Below are 20,354 nucleotides of genomic sequence, written 5' to 3' on the forward strand. Positions count from 1 at the left end.
TTTTTCTTTTTTTTGAGATGGAGTCTCGCTCTGTCGCCCAGGCTGGAGTGCAATGGTGCGATCTCGGCTCACTGCAACCTCTGCCTCCCGGGTCCAAGCAATTCTCCTGGCTTAGCCTCCCAAGTAGCTGGGACTGCAAGCGCCCACCACCACGCCTGGCTAATTTTTTGTGTTTTTAGTAGAGACGGGATTTCACCGTGTTAGCCAGGATGGTCTCCATCTCCTGACCTCATGATCCACCTGCCTCGGCCTCCCAAAGTGCTGGGATTACAGGCGTGAGCCACTACACCCGGCCCCTATTATTTTTAAAATTAAAAAAAAAATTGTACTTTCTTGTCCCCATAACCTTCCTTACACGTGCTCCCTTTGCTGGAGGAACTGACACACACAAACACACGCACACTCAGCTTTCAAGATGCCACATCCCTAGGTAGATTGGTCACTTGCCCTTTTGTGACCCTTGGTGCAAGTTGGGGCCTCCTACAGGGTAGTAAGCACATTGACTTTAACTGTAAATCAACCCCTCTCCCATGGATCTGTGGACTCCCTCGGGACAGGGTGTAAACCTATTCATATAAGGGAATTGTTGAAAGTGCAGGTGTCCGGGTCTCCTAATGACCTACAGAATAGGATCTTTTGGCTTAGAGCCTGGATATCTGCATTTTTACCAAGCTACCCGGGTGAATTTTATGAAGTGAACTTTGGAAGAACACTGCCCCAGTGTTCTGATCAGTGATTGGATGCATGAGAGGGCACCCAGTGTTCCCAGAAAGAGGAGTCTCATCAGCTTCTTAGTGGAGAAGGACAAGTGCACGCGAGACTGAAGAGGAGTATTTGTGGGTCTCTCTAGCTGAGTTAACTTTGACCTATTCTAGACAGCAATAAAATGGCTCCGATTATGGTGCCATGTTTGATCAAATTATTTTATTTATTTTTAATGGATAATTCATGTAATATGACACAAAATGTAGAATATATTTAAAAAGTTATACAGTGAAAATCAGTCTCCTCCCACCTCTAGCCCTCAGTCCTCCAATCCCCGCCAACTCTAGAGGTAGCCACGATTTTTGTGTGTGTTTTTAATAAAGACTTTGTAATTTTGGAAAGTGATCTGCTTCAGCGGTCAGTTTATGCAGGATGGGAATCTCTTTGTTTTAAAAGAAAACAATTTTGAAAGAATTACAGATTCACAAAATTTGCGAGAATTGTACAGAGCAGTTCTGTATACCTCTTACACCCAGTTTTTCCCAATGACTAACTATATCATGTTGATATAACTGTACATATAACTATATAACTGAGCAGTGATTGGATGCATGAGAGAGCACCTAGTAATCCCAGAAAGAAGACATATAACTGCAGATATAATGATAGTGCAATAACAAAGAAGCTGATGACACTCCTATATTATGTATGTAGTTGAATAAATATAGTGCAATAGCAAAAGCAGAAAATTGACATTGATACTGCGTGTATATAGTTCCATGCTATTTTATCACATGTAGATATTACATGTAGATATGCAAACGCTGTCACTCAAGATACTTTAGAACTATTTAATCACCATTGTATATACATAACTTAACACAGTCTACTGGTGTTGACATTTTACCAGTCCACGTGAAATAAAGAAACGTTACCTTATTTAAGTCCCTAATTTACCCTCCCCCGTATATAGTATAATTGTCTTAAATATCTCTTCCATATATTTTCAGACCACAGCAGACAATGTTACGATTTTTGGTTGCCAACCACAACTTAGAAAACTCAAGAGGAAAGGAAAGTCTTTTGTATTTACTCAGATTTTAACACTGTTCTTTTGTTTTTCTTGTTCCAAGATTCCTTCTTTTGTCATTTCTTTACTTAGAACAATTTCTGTAGTCATCCTTTTGAGGTAAGTCTGCTGGAAAAAAATTCTGTTAGTTTTCTTATCTGAGAATGTCTTGATTTCTTCTTCGTTTCTGAAGGATATTTTTGTTGGATATAGGATTCAGGATGGACCATTCTTTTCTTCCGGCACTTGAAAAGTTGTGATACTTTCTTCAGATCTTCTTGATTTCTGATGAGAACTCTATCATTTGAATTGTTTTTCCCCTGTAAGTGTCATTTTTCTCTTGCTACTTTTAAGAATTTTCATTTGTCTTTAGTTTTTAGAAGTTTGATTATAATGCATCTGGGCATTAGATGATTATGAATTTCTATGAGTTTGTCCTATTTGGGGTTTGCTCAGCATCTTGAATCTGTAGGTTTGTGTCTTTTGCCAACTTTTGGACATTTCTTTCTTTTTTTCTTTCTTCTTTTTTTTTTGAGACAGAGTTTCGCTCTTCTTGCCCAGGCTGGAGTGCAGTGGCACGATCTCGGCTCACTGCAACCTCTGCTTCCTGGGTTCAAGTGATTCTCCTTCCTCAGCCTCCCAAGCAGCTGGGATTACAGGTGTGCACCACCATGCCCAGCTAATTTTTTGTATTTTTAGTAGAGATGGGGTCTCACCATGTTGGTCAGACTGGTGTTGAACTCCTGACTTCAGGTGATCTGCCTGCCTCAGCCTCCCAAAGTGCTGGGACCACAGGCATGAGCCACTGTGCCCAGCCAGCCCTTATTTCTTTACGTTCTTGTTTAGCCCTGCATTTTCTCTTTTCCTTCTAAGATTCCCATGACATGAATGTTAGATCTGTTGTAATCTCACCGTGGGTCTTTGAGGTTTATTTTTTGTTAGTCTACTTTTTCTCTGTTGGTCAGATTGAGCATTTTCTATTATATCATCTTTAAGATCACTGATTCTTTTCTCTGTCCTTGTCATTCTACAGTTGAGGCTCACCCAGTGATTTTTAAATTTTGTTTATTGTATTTTTCATTTATAAAATTTCCATTTGGTTCTTTTTTATGTCTTGAGTTTCTTTCCTGAGGTTTCTATATCTTTGCTGAAACATTTGATTTCCTTGCTGACTTACTGTTTTTTCATTTGTTTCAAGCATGTTCATAATCACTCGTTAGTATGGCTGCTTTTAAATCCTTGTCAGACAATTCCAGCATCTCTGTCATCTTGGTGTTGGCATCTGTTTTAATTTTTTTTTTTGAGACAGGGTCTCACTCTGTCACCCAGGCTGGAGTGCAATGACACAATCATGGCTCGCTGCAGCTTCAACCTCCTGGGCTCACGTGATTCTCCCACCTTAGCATCCTGGGTAGCTGGGGCTGCAGGTATGTGCCACCTTGCCCGGCTGATTTTTGTATTTTTTGTAGAGATGGGGTTTTACCATGTTGCCCAAACTGGTCTCAAACTCCTGGGATCAAGTGATCCTCCTGCCTCAGCCTCCCAAAGTGCTGTGATTGCAGGCATGAGCCAACATGCCCAGCTGGTGTTGGTGTCTGTTGATAGCCTCTTCCAAGTTCAGATTTTCCTGTTTGTTGATATGACAAGTGATTTCCTATTGCACTTGGCCATTCTGAATATAACTTTATGAGACTCTGGATCCTATGTAAATCTATTTTAGCAGGCCTTTCATACACTGTTCTGGTGGGGAATGGGGGATGTCATCTCATCGCTGGCAGGTGGGAGTGGAAGCCCAGGCTCCATGCTTGGCCTCCACTGACACCTGGTGGGGAGGGCTGCCTCATTACTGATGGGCGAGGGAGGGAGTTCAGGTTCCCCATTAGGCCTCTGCTGATACCACACTGGCTGAAAAGGGAGGGACCACCGTTCCTTTACTGATATCACATGGGGACAATGACAAAAATGCTGGCTCCCCAAGAGACCCTCACTGACACCACCCTGGAGGGGAAGGTGGGGGTGCAGGGGCCCATCCGCACAGCTGGGGTGAGGTTGGAAGTCTAGGCTCCCCACGAGGCCTCTGTGGATGGGGTAGGCATGGCACTGCAAGGTTTTCAGTGGCATTTGGCTGGTGTAGGGCAGTTGTTGTCTAAACATTTTCTGTGTTGCTAGGCTTCCCATTTCCTGTTTCTTTGGTTAGAGAAAGCAGCTTTTTCTTGGGGCTTTTATTGTCTCTGCCCCTTGGCATTTCCAAATTGTTGACTGCTCCAGCATCATTTCCTAATATAGCTAGGATATCTGGAGATCTCTAGTCAGCCTGCCTCTTCTCTCCACCTTTCAGTCTTCTTAGGTTTGTTTTTCATATCATGTGTAGTTTTTACTTGCCTTAGCGGGAAGGAATAGAGAAGATAAATGTATGTATTTCATCTTGTCCTAGAAGGAGAAGGGATCATTTTTTTTGGTTTTTTTTTTTTTTGAGATGGAGTTTTGTTCTTGTTGCCCAGGCTGGAGTGCAATGGCACGATCTCAACTCACTGCAACCTCCGTCTCCTGGGTTCAAGCGATTTTCCTGCCTCTGCCTCCCGAGTCGCTGGGATGACAGGCGCCTGCCACCATGCCCAGCTAATTTTGTTATTTTTAGTAGAGACAGGGTTTTGCCATGTTGGCCAGGCTGGTCTTGAACTCCTGACCTCAGGTGATCCACCCGCCTCGGCCTCCCAAAGTGCTGGGATTACAGGAATGAGCCACCATGCCTGGCTGGATCATGCGTTTTTTATGTTTTGAGCCTAATTTGCAAGTGGGAGGCTGGGAGACATTTTCTATCCCTGCGAAACAAAAGAAGTGATTCTTTTTCATTTTGTTCATTTTTGTCCTGTTTTTCCTAAGGCCTCATTTCTTTCCTTTAATCCACATGTCTGCCTCAGCACATGTCACCATGTGCTGTGTTTGGGACCTAGTAAATAGTCCAAAGAGCCAGGCTGGGGTGGAAGCTGTGATTTTGATGGGATTGACAGTAGACTGAGAACTTAAAACTTTTAGCCTTGGTGTTTTTTCTACAATGATGATCATTGGTGATTCGTCCAAAACATCTTATAAGTGTGAGGTGTGGAGGCAAAGGAGTTACTGGAAGCTGGGGCAAGGTAGAAGCCCAGTGTATGAAGTTGTGCAGACGACAAGCAAGGGCAGAGACCAGTGAATCAGGGTCATCCCTTGAGGCTCAACCCCTGGGCACTGCCTCCAGCTCTTCTCCACCTGCTTCTAGGCAGGACCTCCTGAGGTCCCAGGAACTAGCAAGAAAATCTCTCCTTAAGTTTGTGGGACAAGCATTTGTTGCACACCTACTATGTCCAAAACCCTGTAGAGTGAGGTAAAAAGACATCTTAGATCCCGGCTCTCCAAAAAAGTGAGGATCTGAGTGTACAGAGACTTCTCGCTTTTTGATTTCTCTTTCATCCTATTTATCCCCTTCTTACACCCACAGGACCAGACCTCACATGCCCTATCAGAGTCTCCCAGGTGGTTTTTCCAAGGACACAGAACATTAAACACCAAACAAACATAGATATATATAGAGAAAAGCCTCTCACCCAGGCAGCCTGGGCTAGCTGCAGGAGCAAGCATTCTTCTGACTTCTGAGACAGTACAAGGTGTGTCCAGCTGACTTACCTGCCGTTGGGCAGCTGCCATGCACGCTCCTCACACCTGACGCTGCTCAGGCAGAAGCCAGGCAGCTGTAATAGTGTTCTTGGCCGGAGAACATCTGGCCTAGCGGGCAGGGTGTCATCTATGAAGTTGGGTGGAGACAAAGCTGTTGGGGAAACCAGTCCCACACCACCTGGCAGGTACCCCCAGTCCGGCGGAGACAAAGGAGTTAGAAAGAGACAGAATAAGTGTTTAAAAGGCAGGTGCAGGGGACCAGAGCATCGGAGGCTTGCTCCCGTTCCAGAGCTCTCGGGCTCCACCCAATTTATTGGTTTACAAGCTCTTTGTTCTTAGGGCAGATGGGAAGGGGAAGACGGGATGAGGAAAAGGATTAATCAGTAAAAGAGAATCATGAGTCATTCAATAAGATGTACAGCAGTGGCGGTTTCTGTGAATTTCCTTGGGCAAAGGCGTGTGTCTAAACTACTTAAGATCTTTAACTTATCGGGACTGAAATGGGTGGGAGCAGGTTTCAGGAGGAGCCAAGATGTTTGATTATATTCCACTGCTTCAAGGGAGTGTTATCTCCCTGAGCAACCTGTGAAATGCTGCTGAGCGGTTATGCTCTCAGGGCATAAAGACAAAGAAGGCAATAAGAGACTTTTCTCCTCGAGGCCGCCTATGGCTTCTCATAGGTGTCTACACAGGGGAGACCAACTCAGCTGGCACCCCAGAACCTCTCTTTCCCACAAAAGCTGGGCTGGTTCTGATTCTTAGCCTGTTCTGGCAGTGACGCACTCAACCCCACAGGGAGTGGACGAGCCCCAGGAAGAAGATGACGTTTTGTAGAAAACGCTCCAAAGCCCTCTGCATTGGGCTGACTCTGGCCATTACTGTCAATCTCCTTCTGGTATTTTTTAGCAAGGGGACTTTACGAAACCCGTTTATGGGTGGTCTCCACAAGGAGCTTCCTTTACATCTGAACGAGCGCGACGGGGCAGTGATAAGAAGACTCTCCCAGTTGGAGACGGAACTGAAGCATCTGAGTAAGTTTACAACGCTAACCTGGAAGGCGTGTGTGTGCACGCGTGTGCGTGTGTGTGTGTTTATGGGCACTTAGGAAAAAGGGATGTGGAGGGGAAAATGGGCGAGAGGTCACATTTTCATCTCAGTCGCTCATTGAAGCATCTGACACTGAATTCCGTGCCTTCAGATGGGAGATGGGGATTGAGAGCGAAGTGAGTAGACGTGGAAATTAGAGCCATCAGTATGGGGGAGGTGAGCACGTGTGTGAGCTTGTGCACATACATTGTCATTATATCTACATATATGCAGGCAACGAGACAGAATAAGAATCCCAAGGGCCTTAGGGATGTCTAACGTAGCCCTGTCCTTAGGCCTATGTGTGGTAGGGGCTGTTCAAGAGAGGTGGCAATCTCTGGGGCAAAGGCCTCACTTCCATTTTGCTGTGTGCTCCTATCATGAACTAATGAAGGCTTTGTTAGAGGACCTAAGATCGAATCCTGTTGTGCCACTGTGGTTGTGTGACTTTGAGCAAGTGCTTCTCTCTCTCAGCCTCAGGTTCCTGGTCTGTAAATGGAGATAATGATAATAATGATAGTTATCCACCTGACCTAACAGGATTGTGAAGTGGATGCAGAAGGTGATCTATAAACTGCTCTGTGCCAAATTTTAACCTCCTCATTTAAAGTTAAGGGTAAGATTTCAACACATTCTGGGGTTGGTTTGTGATTCCGGCTCACCATGGAACTCTAATGCCTCTGAATTTTATGAGCCTGCGCATCCAACTTCAGCAAGGGAAGCAGCCATTTCCCCCTGCTCCCCAGGTAACAGGATCAAATGCTGGAACCCCCTAGGGAGGTGTTTTATGTGTGAGCGGGGATGTGACTGCCCCGGTGTGTGCACATGGGGCTGAAGTTGGGGAAAGTGTCTTTTAAAATGAGAACTGAGCATTGTCAGGGTTCAGGGTGAGGCTGGGAGACGGGTGGAAGGAAAGGCAGGAAGAGAAAAAGGAAGGGAGAGAAGCAATCAGGGAAAGATCGAAGAGAGTGAGAAGGGAGATGACAGAGGAGAAAAAAGCTGGGACAGGAAAGGAGCAGAGAAGTGAGGGAGTCCAGGGAAAGAGAGTGAAAGAGTTTGTATGGAGACAAGAAGAAAAAAAGGGAAAGTGTGATGGGACAGAAGGAGAGAATAAAAGGAGAGAAGAGGAGGCCTAAGGCACCCATAGCACTTTTTACGTCCTCCTTCATAAGACTCATCATATTTTATTGTGGTACAGCTTTATGGAAAGCAAGTTTCATAAGGGCTGTTTCCATGAACGTCTCATTCACTACTCGTTTCTATTCATACCTAGAAGTTACATAGATGAATAAATGAGTGGGTGCATCTAGGAAAGAGAGAGAAAAAGACAGGCAGACAGGGATGAAGGGAAGAGTGATACAGGGCAAGAGAGTGGATGAAATAGCGGGAAGACTGTCAGCTCCACAAGCCCTGGCTTACCTGGGTGGGTCGGATATTGCCCATGCATATACACTTGGTGAAGCTTCACCAGGAGGATGTCTGTGTACCTAGGGTGGTGACCCCAGCACCACCCTCACTACTTGGCAGAGCACCCAGACACACCAGGACTCTCTCACCCATCCCCAAGGCTCATCACTGGCTCAGCTTCCTCAAGCCATAAAATGGCAGGAGTTCTACCCAAAGCCTCGCTATTCTTTCCATCAGCTAGGACACAGTGTGCCATGAGGAGCCAGCCAGAGCCGTCTGGTTTACTCCTCTTTCCTTTTTTGCAAAGACCTTTCTTGTTATTCTTGGTGCTCCCACGTTTTATTCGCTCTGAAATGATGTAATGTCAGAGACTCACATCAGGACTCATCACACCAAACAAACATAGATATATATAGAGAAAAGCCTCTCACCCAGGCAGCCTGGGCTAGCTGCAGGAGCAAGCATTCTTCTGACTTCTGAGACAGTACAAGGTGTGTCCAGCTGACTTACCTGCCGCTGGGCAGCTGCCATGCACACTCCTCACACCTGACGCTGCTCAGGCAGAAGCCAGGCAGCTGTAATAGTGTTCTTGGCTGGAGAACACCTGACCTAGCGGGCAGGGTGTCATCTGTGAAGTTGAATGGAGACAAATATGTTGGGGAAACCAGTCCCACACCACCCGGCGGGTACCCCGAGTCCGGCAGAGACAAAGGAGTTAGAAAGAGACGGAATAAGCGTTTAAAAGGCGGGTCCAGGGGACTGGAGTGCCGGAGGCTTGCGCACCTGAGATGAACCTCAAACATTCTTCTGGGCCCTGTTTCTAGATCTCCAGTGCTCTTTTTTTCCACAGGGCTTCCTGTAACTAAAAGCCAGTTTAATTACCCTTCATCCTGTTTGCTCATTATCTCCAGGATTCTAGGAAGATTTAAAAAAATCATGAGTCAATAAGGATACTTAGTTGAATTGTGTAAGCTACCAATAGCAAAAGCAAGCAATAATAATTATATCCCTATTGAGGGAGGGATCAATGACTCTAAGCCGGTTTTCTGGAACCTCCCTCAGGGTTCATAAAAACCCCACCAGGGGGATGTCAATGGGTGTGTCCCTTTGGGAGCTTAGAAGGTTTCAGTATAAGTTATGGGGGTGACCTTGTGACCCTGTATTCATGCTATCAGATTATGCATTTCCTCAAATTGACTTTAGGATGGCCAGGTCCAAACCAGCTCCCACTGACAGCCATGAGTGAGAGAGAAAATCAGATATCCCCCAAGGAAGAACGCAGAGGAGCTTAGAGGTAGGAAGGACCCAGTACCACCCTGGGACCCCTGCATGCTTAGGACAGAAAAGTATGAATAACCATACTGTTCCATCTGGGACACTGTAAACAGCACGCTCCCACTTCTTGTTTCTACCTGAGCAAGTATGCATGGTGTTCACATGAGCCTCCTTTGAGAGACCTACCATTTACTTTTTGCCCAAGTTTTTTCGACTATCCTCTTTTTGTCTTAACCATGTCAAGAGTTGATTCTCTTTCTCCTTTTCCTTCTTTTTGGGCCAGTCTTACATCACTTTACAAACATGTTCTCCCAGTCATAGGACTTCCCTGCTTCCCTCTCGGGGGCTGTATATGGATCTGAAATCCAGCACACGTTCTGCTTGCCAAGCCATGTGCTGTGGCGTGAGATTCATCTACCTGGAGAAAAGTCACACAATGGGGCTGTCCCCTCACCAAGCTGGTGACCCTGAGTTGCAGTCATCCAGAAAACAAGGATGCCTTCTTCTAACTGGTGGAAAGATGCTGGACAGGCTGCAGGTGATCCTCTCAGTCTGGTTGAAGTTTTGTGTGGGCTTAGGGGAGGATTAGTAGGAACAAAGTGGATCCTATGTCAGAGTGCCTTGATCACCATTGTGGGATTTAGTGCTGAAGAATGTCATAATCACTAAACCCTAAAATGGTTACTTTTTTTCTCTTTTTGCTGAGTACACAGATTGAGCCTGAGGGAGTTCAAGGTGCATATGCTAAGATACTCCAGCACAAATCTTACAAGGTGGAAAGGTGAGATAAATAATAGATGACATCATGGATCCTGGAGGGCGTCTTCTGCATAAAACGTCCTCTGCCTGGGTCTATCACTATCTGTCCATTCTTTTGAGTTAAGGCAGTGTTTCCCGAATTAATGTGACAATTAGATTTGTCTAGACCAATTGTTTAAAATACAGATTCTCAGGCTCTACTCCAGAACAGAGTCAGAATCTCTAAGGGAGGCCTGGGATTCTGTATTTTTTTTAAAAACTTTTTATTATACTTTAAGTTCTAGGGTACATGTGCACAATGTGCAGGTTTGTTACATATGTACACATGTGCCATGCTGGTGTGCTGCACCCATTAACTCGTCATTTACATTAGGTATACCTCCTAATGCAATCCCTCCCCTCTCCCCCAACCTGACGACAGGCCCCAGTGTGTGATGTTCCCCACCCTGTGTCCAAGTGATCTCATTGTTCAATTCCCACCTATGAGTGAGAACATGCGGTGTTTGGTTTTCTGTTCTTGCGACAGTTTGCTGAGAATGATGGTTTCCAGCTGCATCCATGTCCCTACAAAGGATATGAACTCATCCTTTTTTATGGCTGCATACTATTCCATGGTATATATGTGCCACATTTTCTTAATCCAGTCTGTCATTGATGGACATTTGGGTTGGTTCCAAGTCTTTGCTACTGTGAATAGTGCCACAATGAACATGTGTGTGCATGTGTCTTTATAGCAGCATGATTTATAATCCTTTGGGTATATAGCCAGTAATGGGATGGCTGGGTCAAATGGTATTTCTAGTTCTAGATCCTTGAGGAATCACCACACTGTCTTTCACAATGGTTGAACTAGTTTACAGTCCTACTAACAGTGTAAAAGTGTTCCTATTTCTCCACATCCTTTCCAGCACCTGTTGTTTCTTGGCTTTTTAATGATTGCCATTCTAACTGGTGTGAGATGGTATCTCATTGTGGTTTTGATTTCATTTCTCTGATGGCCAGTGATGATGAGCATTTTTTTCATATGTCTGTTGGCTGTGTAAATGTCTTCTTTTGAGAAGTGTCTGTTCATATCCTTCTCCCACTTTTTGATGGGGTTGTTTTTTTCTTGTAAATTTGTTTTGAGTTCTTTGTAGGATCTGGATATTAGCCCTTTGTCAAATGAGTAGATTGCAAAAATTTTCTCCCATTCTGTAGGTTGCCTGTTCACTCTGATGGTAGTTTCTTTTGCTGGGCAGAAGCTCTTTAGTTTAATTAGATCCTATTTGTCAATTTTGGCTTTTGTTGCCATTGCTTTTGGTGTTTTAGACATGAAATCCTTGCCCATGCCTATGTCCTAAATGGTATTGCCTAGGTTTTCTTCTAGGGTTTTTATGGTTTTATGTCTAACATTTAAGTCTCTAATCCATCTTGAATTAATTTTTGTATAAGGTGTAAGGAAGGGATCAGTTTCAGCTTTCTACATATGGCTAGCCAGTTTTCCCAGCACCATTTATTAAATAGGGAATCCTTTCCCCATTTCTTGTTTTTGTGAGGTTTGTCAAAGATCAGATGGTTGTAGATGTGGGGTATTATTTCTGAGGGCTCTGTTCTGTTCCATTGGTCTATGTCTCTGTTTTGGTTCCAGTACCATGCTGTTTTGGTTACTGTAGCCTTGTAGTATAGTTTGAAGTCAGGTAGCATGATGCCTCCAGCTTTGTTCTTTTGGCTTAGGATTGTCTTGGCAATGCGGGCTCTTTTTTGGTTCCATATGAACTTTCAAGTAGTTTTTTCCAATTCTGTGAAGAAAGTCATTGGTAGCTTAAAGGGGATGGCATTGAATCTATAAATTACCTTGGGCAGTATGACCATTTTTATGATATTGATTCTTCCTCTCCATGAGCATGGAATGTTCTTCCATTTGTTTGTGTCCTCTTTTATTTCATTGAGCAGTGGTTTGTAGTTCTCCTTGAAGAGGTCCTTCACATCCCTTGTAAGTTGGATTCCTAGGTATTTTATTCTATTTGAAGCAATTGTGAATGGAAGTTTATTCATGATTTGGCTCTGTTTGTCTGTTATTGGTGTATAAGAATGCTTGTGATTTTTGCACATTGATTTTGTATCCTGAGACTGTGCTGAAGTTGCTTATCAGCTTAAGGAGATTTTGGGCTGAGACAATAGGGTTTTCTAAATATACAATCATGTCATCTGCAAACAGGGACAATTTGGCTTCTTTTCGTAATTGAATACCCTTTATTTCTTTCTCCTGCCTGATTGCCCTAGCCAGAACTTCCAACACTATGTTGAATAGGAGTGGTGAGAGAGGGCATCCCTGTCTTGAGCCAGTTTTCAAAGGGAATGCTTCCAGTTTTTGCCCATTCAGTATGATATTGGCTGTGGGTTTGTCATAAATAACTCTTATTATTTTGAGATACGTTCCAACAATACCAAATTTATTGAGAGTTTTTAGCATGAAGGGCTGTTGAATTTTGTCAAAGGCCTTTTCTGCATCTTTTGAGATAATCATGTGGTTTTTGTCTTTAGTTCTGTTTGTATGCTGGATTACGTTTATTGATTTGCATATATTGAACCAGCCGTGCATCCCAAGGATGAAGCCCACTTGATCATGGTGGATAAGTTTTTTGATGTGCTGCTGGATTCGGTTTGCCAGTATTTTATTGAGGATTTTTGCATCGATGTTCATCAGGAATATTGGTCTAAAATTCTCTTTTTTTGTTGTGTCTCTGCCAGTCTTTGGTATCAGGATGATGCTGGCCTCATAAATTGAGTTATGGAGGATTCCCTCTTTTTCTATTGATTGGAATAGTTTCAGAAGGAATAGTACCAGCTCCTCCTTGTACCTCTGGTAGAATTTGGCTGTGAATCTGTCTGGTTCTGGACTTTTTTTTGGTTGGTAGGCTGTTAATTATTGCCTCAATTTCAGAGCCTGCTATTGGTCTATTTAGGGATTCAGCTTCTTCCTGGTTTAGTCTTGGGAGAGTGTATGTGTCCAGGAATTTATCCATTTCTTCTAGGTTTTCTAGTTTATTTGTGTAGAGGTGTTTATAGTATTCTCTGATGGTAGTTTGTATTTCAGTGGGGTTGGTGGTGATATCCCCTTTATAATTTTTAATGCATCTATTTGATTCTTCTCTCTTTTCTTCTTTATTAGTCTTGCTAGTGGTCTATCAATTTTGTTGATCTTTTCAAAAAAACAGTTCCTGGATTCATTGATCTTTTTGAAGGGTTTTTTGTGTCTCTATCTTCTTCAGTTGTGGTCTAAGGTTAGTTATTTCTTGCTTTCTGCTAGCTTTTGAATGTGTTTGCTCTTGCTTCTCTAGTTCTTTTAATTGTGATGTTAGGGTGTCAATTTTAGTTCTTTCCTGCTTTCTCTTGTGAGCATTTAGTGCTATAAATTTCCCTCTACACACTGCTTTAAATGTGTCCCAGAGATTCTGGTATGTTGTATCTTTGTTCTCACTGGTTTCAAAGAACATGTTTATTTCTGCCTTCATTTCGTTATGTACCTGGTAGTCATTCAGAAGCAAGTTGTTCAGTTTCCATGTAGTTGAGCGGTTTTGAGTGAATTTCTTAGTCCTGAGTTCTAGTTTGATTGCACTGTGGTCTGAGGGACAGTTTGTTATAATTTCTGTTCTTGTACATTTGCTGAGGAGTGCTTTACTTCCAACTATGTGGTCAATTTTGGAATAAGTGTGATGTGGTGCTGAGAAGAATGTATATTTTGTTGATTTGGGATGGAGAGTTCTGTAGATGTCTATTAGGTCCACTTGGTGCAGAGCTGAGTTCAGTTCCTGGATATCCTTTTTAATTTTCTGTCTTGTTGATCTGTCTAATGTTGACAGTGGGGTGTTAAAGTCTCCCATTATTATTGTGTGGGAGTCTCAGTCTCTTTGTAGGTCTCTAAGGACTTGCTTTATGAATCTGGGTGCTCCTGTATTGGGTACATATATATTTAGGACAGTTAGCTCTTCTTGTTGAATTGATCCCTTTGCCATTATGTAATGGCCTTCTTTGTCTCTTTTGATCTTTGTTGGTTTAAAGTCTGTTTTATCAGAGACTAGGATTGCAACCCCCCCTTTTTTTTTTTTCCATTTGCTTGGTAGATCTTCCTCCATCCCTTTATTTTAAGCCTATGTGTGTCTCTGCACATGAGATGGGTCTCCTGAATACAGCACACTAATGGGTCTTGACTCTTTATCCAATCTGCCAGTCTGTTTCTTTTAATTGGAGCATTTAGCCCATTTACATTTAAGGTTAATATTGTTATGTGTGAATTTGTTCCTGTCATTATGATGTTAGTTGGTTATTTTGCTCATTAGTTGATGCAGTTTCTTCCTAGCATCAGTGATCTTTACAATGTGGCATGTTTTTGCTGTGGCTGGTACCAGTTGTTCCTTTCCATGTTTAGTGCTTCCTTCAGGAGCTCTTGTAGGGCAGGCCTGGTGGTGACAAAATCTCTCAGCATTTGCTTGTCTGTAAAGGATTTCATTTCTCCTTCACTTATTAAATTTAGTTTGACTGGCTATGAAAATCTGGATTGAAAATTCTTTTCTTTAAGAATGTTGAATATTGGCCCCCACTCTCTTCTGGCTTGTAGAGTTTCTGCTGACAGCTCCGCTGTTAGTCTGATGGGCTTCCCTTTGTGGGTAACCTGACCTTTCTCTTTGGTTGCTCTTAACATTTTTTCCTTCATTTCAACTTTGGTGAATCTGACAATTATGTGTCTTGGAGTTGCTCTTCTCGAGGAGTATCTTTGTGGCATTCTCTGTATTTCCTGAATTTGAATGTTGGCCTGCCTTGCTGGGTTGGGGAAGTTCTGCTGAATAATATCCTGCAGAGTATTTTCCAACTTGGTTCCATTCTCCCCATCACTTTCAGGTACACCAATCAGATACAGATTTGGTCTTTTCACATAGTTCCATATTTCTTGGAGGTTTGCTCATTTCTTTTTACTCTTTTTTCTCTAAACTTCTCTTCTCACTTCATTTCATTCATTTGATCTTCAATCATGATACCCTTTCTTCCAGTTGATCGAATCGGTTACTGAAGCTTGTGCATTTGTCACATAGTTCTTGTGCCATGGTTTTCAGCTCTATCAGGTCATTTAGGGACTTCTCTACACTGGTTATACTAGTTAGCCATTTGTCTAATCTTTTTTCAAGGTTTTTAGGTTCTTTGCAATGGGTTCGAACTTCCTTCTTTAGCTTGGAGAAGTTTGATCATCTGAAGCCTTCTTCTCTTAACTCGTCAAAGTCATTCTCCATCCAGCTTTGTTCTGTTGCTGGTGAGGAGCTGCATTCCTTTGGAGGGGGAGAGGCACTCTGATTTTTAGAATTTTCAACTTCTCTGCTCTGTTTTTTCCCCATCTTTGTGGTTTTATCTACCTTTGGTCTTGATGATGGTGACGTACAGATGGGGTTTTGGTGTGGATATCCTTTCTGTTTGTTAGTTTTCCTTCTAACAGTCAGGACCCTCAGCTCCAGGTCTGTTGGAGTTTTCTGGAGGTCCACTCCAGACCCTGTTTGCCTGGGTATCAGCAGCAGAGGCTGCAGAAGAGTGAATATTGCTGAACAGTAAATGTTGCTATCTGATCATTCCTTTGGAAGCTTCATCTCAGAGGGGTACCCGGCCGTGTGAGGTGTGAGTTTGCCCCTACTGGGTGATGCCTCCCAGTTAGGCTACTCGGGGGTCAGGGACCCACTTGAGGAGGCAGTCTGTCCGTTCTCAGATCTCAAACTTCATGCTGGGAGAACCACTACTCTCTTCAAAGCTGTCAGACAGGGACATTTAAATCTGCAGAGGTTTCTGTTGCCTTCTGTTTGGCCATGCCCTGTCCCCAGAGGTGGAGTCTGCAGAGGCAGGCAGGCCTCCTTGAGCTGTGGTGGGCTCCACTCAGTTTGAGCTTCCCAACCACTTTGTTTACCTACTCAAGCCTCAGCAATGGTGGGCGTCCCTCCCCCAGCCTCGCTGCCGCCTTGCAGTTAGATCTCAGACTGCTGTGCTAGCAATGAGGGAGGCCCCGTGGGCATGGGACCCTCCGAGCCAGGTGCAGGGTATAATCTCCTGGTGTGCCGTTTGCTAAGACCCTTGGTAAAGTTCAGTATTAGGGTGGGAGTGACCCGATTTTCCAGGTGTTGTGTCAAGGTTTCCCTCGACTGGGAAAGGGAATTCCCTTCCCCCTTGCGCTTCCAGAGTGAGGTGATACCTTGCCCTGCTTTGGCTCTCACTCAGTGGGCTGCACCCACTGTCCTGTACCTACTTTCCGACATTCCCCAGTGAGATGAACCCGGTACCTCAGTGGGAAATGCGGAAATCACCCATCTTCTGTGTCGCTCACACTGGGAGCTGTAGCCTGGAGCTATTCCTATTCAGCCATCTTGGAACTGCCTCCAGATTCTGTATTTTTAACAAGCTTTTGAAGACATTCTTATGATCCCGGAAGTTTGAAATTGCAAGACTAGGACAGCTCCAATTTTAAAGTTCCTCATAAATCAAGCACATGAGAAGCAAGGGCATGGGTGGATGATGGTGGTAGTGGTTAGAGCAGATTTGCCTTTGTTAGGCACTAATGGTGTAGTGTTTCTTAAATTTTACTATAAAGAGAATTACTCCTTGGTTTTATTAAAAAGCAGGTTCTTGTAATTTCTCCTGTCTGTGTTTCCACCCAGCTCTCAGATCCTGATTTAGTGGATTTGGAGATTAGCCTGGGTATCTACATTAAAAAAAAAAAAAATCACAGCTGATGATTCTGATGTAAGTGGTTCTCAGGCCTCATTCTGAAAAACATTAGCTTATTTTCCACTGATTTCTCAAATCATAGTAAGTCAGTTCTTGGAGGAGCTTTGAAGATGTGGGATGGAGGAGTTTTGATGGAGCTAAAGGGAGAGACCTATCCAGTACATACTTTGCTGATACAGCCTTGTGTAGCTGGTTCCTGCCATATTACCTACTCAAGCCTCAGCAATATGTCAGTTCCGTGACATATTACATCCTCAGAGACAAGAGCTTATAAATTTTAAGATGTAGTGTGTAAACCATTAGAAGGAAATTAGGATGGAAAGGAATGCCCAGGTAACTAAGGAGGGGCTGAAATGTTTTCTCTCCCACCCCTGTCCTCTTCATTTGCAGAAGAAAGTATGAAATTGGCTCTGAGGCAGCAAGAAAATGTGAACAACACAATGAAGAGGGCGAAAGATGAAGAACGCCCTGTTCTGAAGGCAGTGGAAGCCGAGGTGAACGAGACAAAGAAGCACAAAACCCAAATGAAACTCTTCCCACACTCACAGCTTTTCAGGCAGTGGGGCGAGGATCTTTCTGAGGCCCAGCAGAAAAAGGCCCAGGACCTCTTCCGGAAGTTTGGTTACAACGCGTACCTCAGCAACCAGCTGCCTCTCAATCGCACCATCCCCGATACACGAGACTACAGGTGGGATGAACCAGGCTTGGGCTTCTAGGGTCCTCAGTTTGATTTGAGGATGAGCTTTGGAAGCAGTGAAAATTGAAGGTTGGGGGAGTGGGGGATTGGTGGGGAAGGGGTTCAGGCTGAGCAAAGTTTTTGTTTTTAATTTATTTTATAATGACAGCTCAGAGAAGATAGCCACCTGATCCAAATATTTACAGACCCTTGGGAAAGAACAGAAATGTCAGAGGAGCAGAGGTCCTTTGCAACTCTGATCCAGAGAAACAGAGATATGGTGGGTCTAACTGATCATTTTACAGATGAGGAAACTGAAGCTGAGAAGTCACACCAAAGCCAGCAGCTCTACCGCCTTCCCTAGGACTTTGCTCAAATTCTCTACTTGGAGTCCTCTTTGCTGGTAAATCTAATTTGAAGAGCAATCCCTCACCCTCTCCTTCTGTTTCCCTTTCCCATTGTTTCTTTTCTCTTTCTGTGTCTCCCACGCTCCTTCATAATACTTTTTAAGAAACAGCTTTGTTGAGATATAATTCACATACCGTGCAATTTATCCATTTAAAGTGTACAATTTAATGTTTTTCAGTATATTCACAGAGCTATTCCCCATTCCCACAATCAATTTTAAAACATTTTCATCACTTTACAAAGAAACTGCATTAGCAGACCCTCCCCATTTTCCTACAACTTCCTCATCCCTAGGCAACCACCACTCATCTACTTTTTATCCCTATGGATTTGTCTGTTCTGGACCTTTGGTATTAATGGAATCATATAATATGGGGTCTTTTGTGACTAACATTTTTCACTTATCACAATGTTTTCAAGTATCATTCACATTATAACACATATCAATACTTCATTCCTTCTTATTGTCAAATAATATTTCATTATCTGGATTATACCGCATTTCCTTTATCCATTCATCAGGTGATGAACATTTGGATTGTTCCCACTTCTTGACCATTATGAATAATACTGCTATGAACATTCATGTATAAGTTTTCGTGTGAACAAATGTCTTCTTTTCTTGCAGGTGTACCCTGTGGGTAGAATTGCTGGGCCGTATGATAATTCTGTATTTAGCCTTTCAAAGAACTGCCAGGTGGTTTTCAAAGTGACTCCATCATTTAACATTCCCTCAAGCAGTATATGAGAGTTCTGATTTTTCCACATGCTAACATTTGTTATTATTTTTCTTTTTAACTATAGCCATCCTAGTGGGTCTGAAGTGATACCTCATTGTGATTTTGTTTTAAATTACCCTGAGGCCTGATAACATGGGACATCTTTTCATGTACTATTAGCCATGTGTACATCTTCTTTGGAGAAATGTCTATTTGGAGACATTCTTTTTTTAAAAAGAACTGGTTTATTTATCTTTTTGTTATTGAGTTGCAAAGTACTTTATATATTCTAGACGTAAATTCCTCTCAGAAATATGACTTGTTAATGTTTTCTTTCATTGTGTAGATTGTCTGTTCACTTTCTTGATGGTCGTCTTTGAAACACAAGAGTTTTAAATCTTAATGATGTCCAATTTATCTATTTTCTCCTTGGTTGCTTGTACTTTTGGTGTTATATCTAAGAGACCATTGCTTGGTACAAGGTCACAAAGGTTTACATCCATGTTTTCTTCCAAGAATTTTATAGTTTCAGTCTTAAATTTAGGTGTTTGGTCCATTTTAAACTAGTTTTTGTACATAATGTGACAAGGAGGGTCCAACTTCCTTCTTTTATGTGTGGCTGTTTAGTTATCCTAGTACCTTTGTTGAATAGGCTGCTCTTTCCACATCAGATTGTCCTGCCACCCTTGTTGAAATCAATTGGTGATAAATGTAAGGGTTTATTTCTGGATATCAATCCTATTTCGTTGCTGTATAGGCCTATCCTTATGCCAGGAACACATTGTCTTAACAATTGTAATTTTGTAGTACATTTTGAAATGGAAAATGTGAGTCTTCCAACTTCTTTCTCAAGGCTGTTTTGTCTATTCTGGGACTTTGAATTTCCATATGAGTTTTAGGACTAGTTTGTCAATTTCTGCAAAGAAACCAGCAGGATTTTGACAGGGATTTCATTAACTCTGTAGATCTGTAGATTTGTGGAGGACTTGATTTTAAAAATTAGATCTTCCAATCCACAAATGTGAGAAATCTTTCCATTTATTTAGGTCTTTAATTTCTTTCAACAATATTTTGAGTTTTCACAGTATAAGTTTTTTCACATCTTTTGTTACATTTATTCCTAGGTATTTGTCTTTTTGATGCTATTGGAAATGTGACTGTTTTTAAAAATATTTTATTTAAATTGGCAAAATTGTGTATCTTATCATGTACAATATGATGTTTTGAAATGTATACACATTGTGGAATGGCAATATATATCTAAATTAACATATGCATTACCTCACAGTTATTTTTGGTGAGAATACTTGACATCTACTCTCTTAGCAGTTTTCAAGAATACCACATATTGCTATTGACAATAGTCACAGTGTTGTATAATACATCTCTCGAACTTCTTCCTCCTATCTAACTGAAATTTGTATCCTTTAACCTAACATTTCTCTAACCCCTCTTCACCCAGCCCCCACCCTGGCTCCTGGTAACCACCTTTCATTCTACTCTCTACTTCTATGAGTTTAACTTTTATAGATTTCACGTATAAGTGAGATCATGTGGTATTTGTATTTCTGTTCCTGGCTTATTTTACTTAACATAATGTCCTCTACATTTATCCATGTTGTCACAAGCGACAGAATTTCCTTATTTTTTGTGGCTGAATAGTATTCCACTATTATGAATAATGCTCTAATGAAAATGGGAGTGCAGTCTCTCTTCAATATACTAATTCATTTCCTGTGGAGATATATTCAGTATACGGTTGCTAGATCATACAATAGTTCTATTTTTAGTATTTGAGGAACCTTTATACTATTTTCCTTATTGGGTACACTAATTTACATTCCCACTAACTGTGCAA

The 20,354-nt window shown here is 42.4% G+C and overlaps 1 protein-coding gene across 3 annotated transcripts in view; it reads left to right on the plus strand.

Annotated features, from left to right (window-relative positions):
- Positions 1–4,451: 4,451 nt before the first annotated feature.
- GALNT8 (polypeptide N-acetylgalactosaminyltransferase 8) overlaps positions 4,452–20,354 on the plus strand; it is a 64,701-nt gene continuing 48,798 nt past the window's right edge. Inside the window, exons 1-2 of one of the 3 annotated variants that reach the window (XM_021921928.2) lie at positions 4,452–6,459; positions 17,084–17,381. In XM_021921928.2, the coding sequence (XP_021777620.2) occupies positions 6,249–6,459; positions 17,084–17,381 (509 nt within the window). In that variant the 5' untranslated portion in view covers positions 4,452–6,248. Of the gene's footprint in view, positions 7,131–17,083; positions 17,382–20,354 lie in introns of all 3 variants that reach the window. The other 2 variants (XM_021921927.2, XM_031650210.1) reach the window with 2 other exon arrangements.

The sequence above is a fragment of the Papio anubis genome, chromosome 9 (genome assembly GCF_008728515.1).
Source record: "Papio anubis isolate 15944 chromosome 9, Panubis1.0, whole genome shotgun sequence".
Classification (NCBI taxonomy): Eukaryota; Metazoa; Chordata; class Mammalia; order Primates; family Cercopithecidae; genus Papio; species Papio anubis.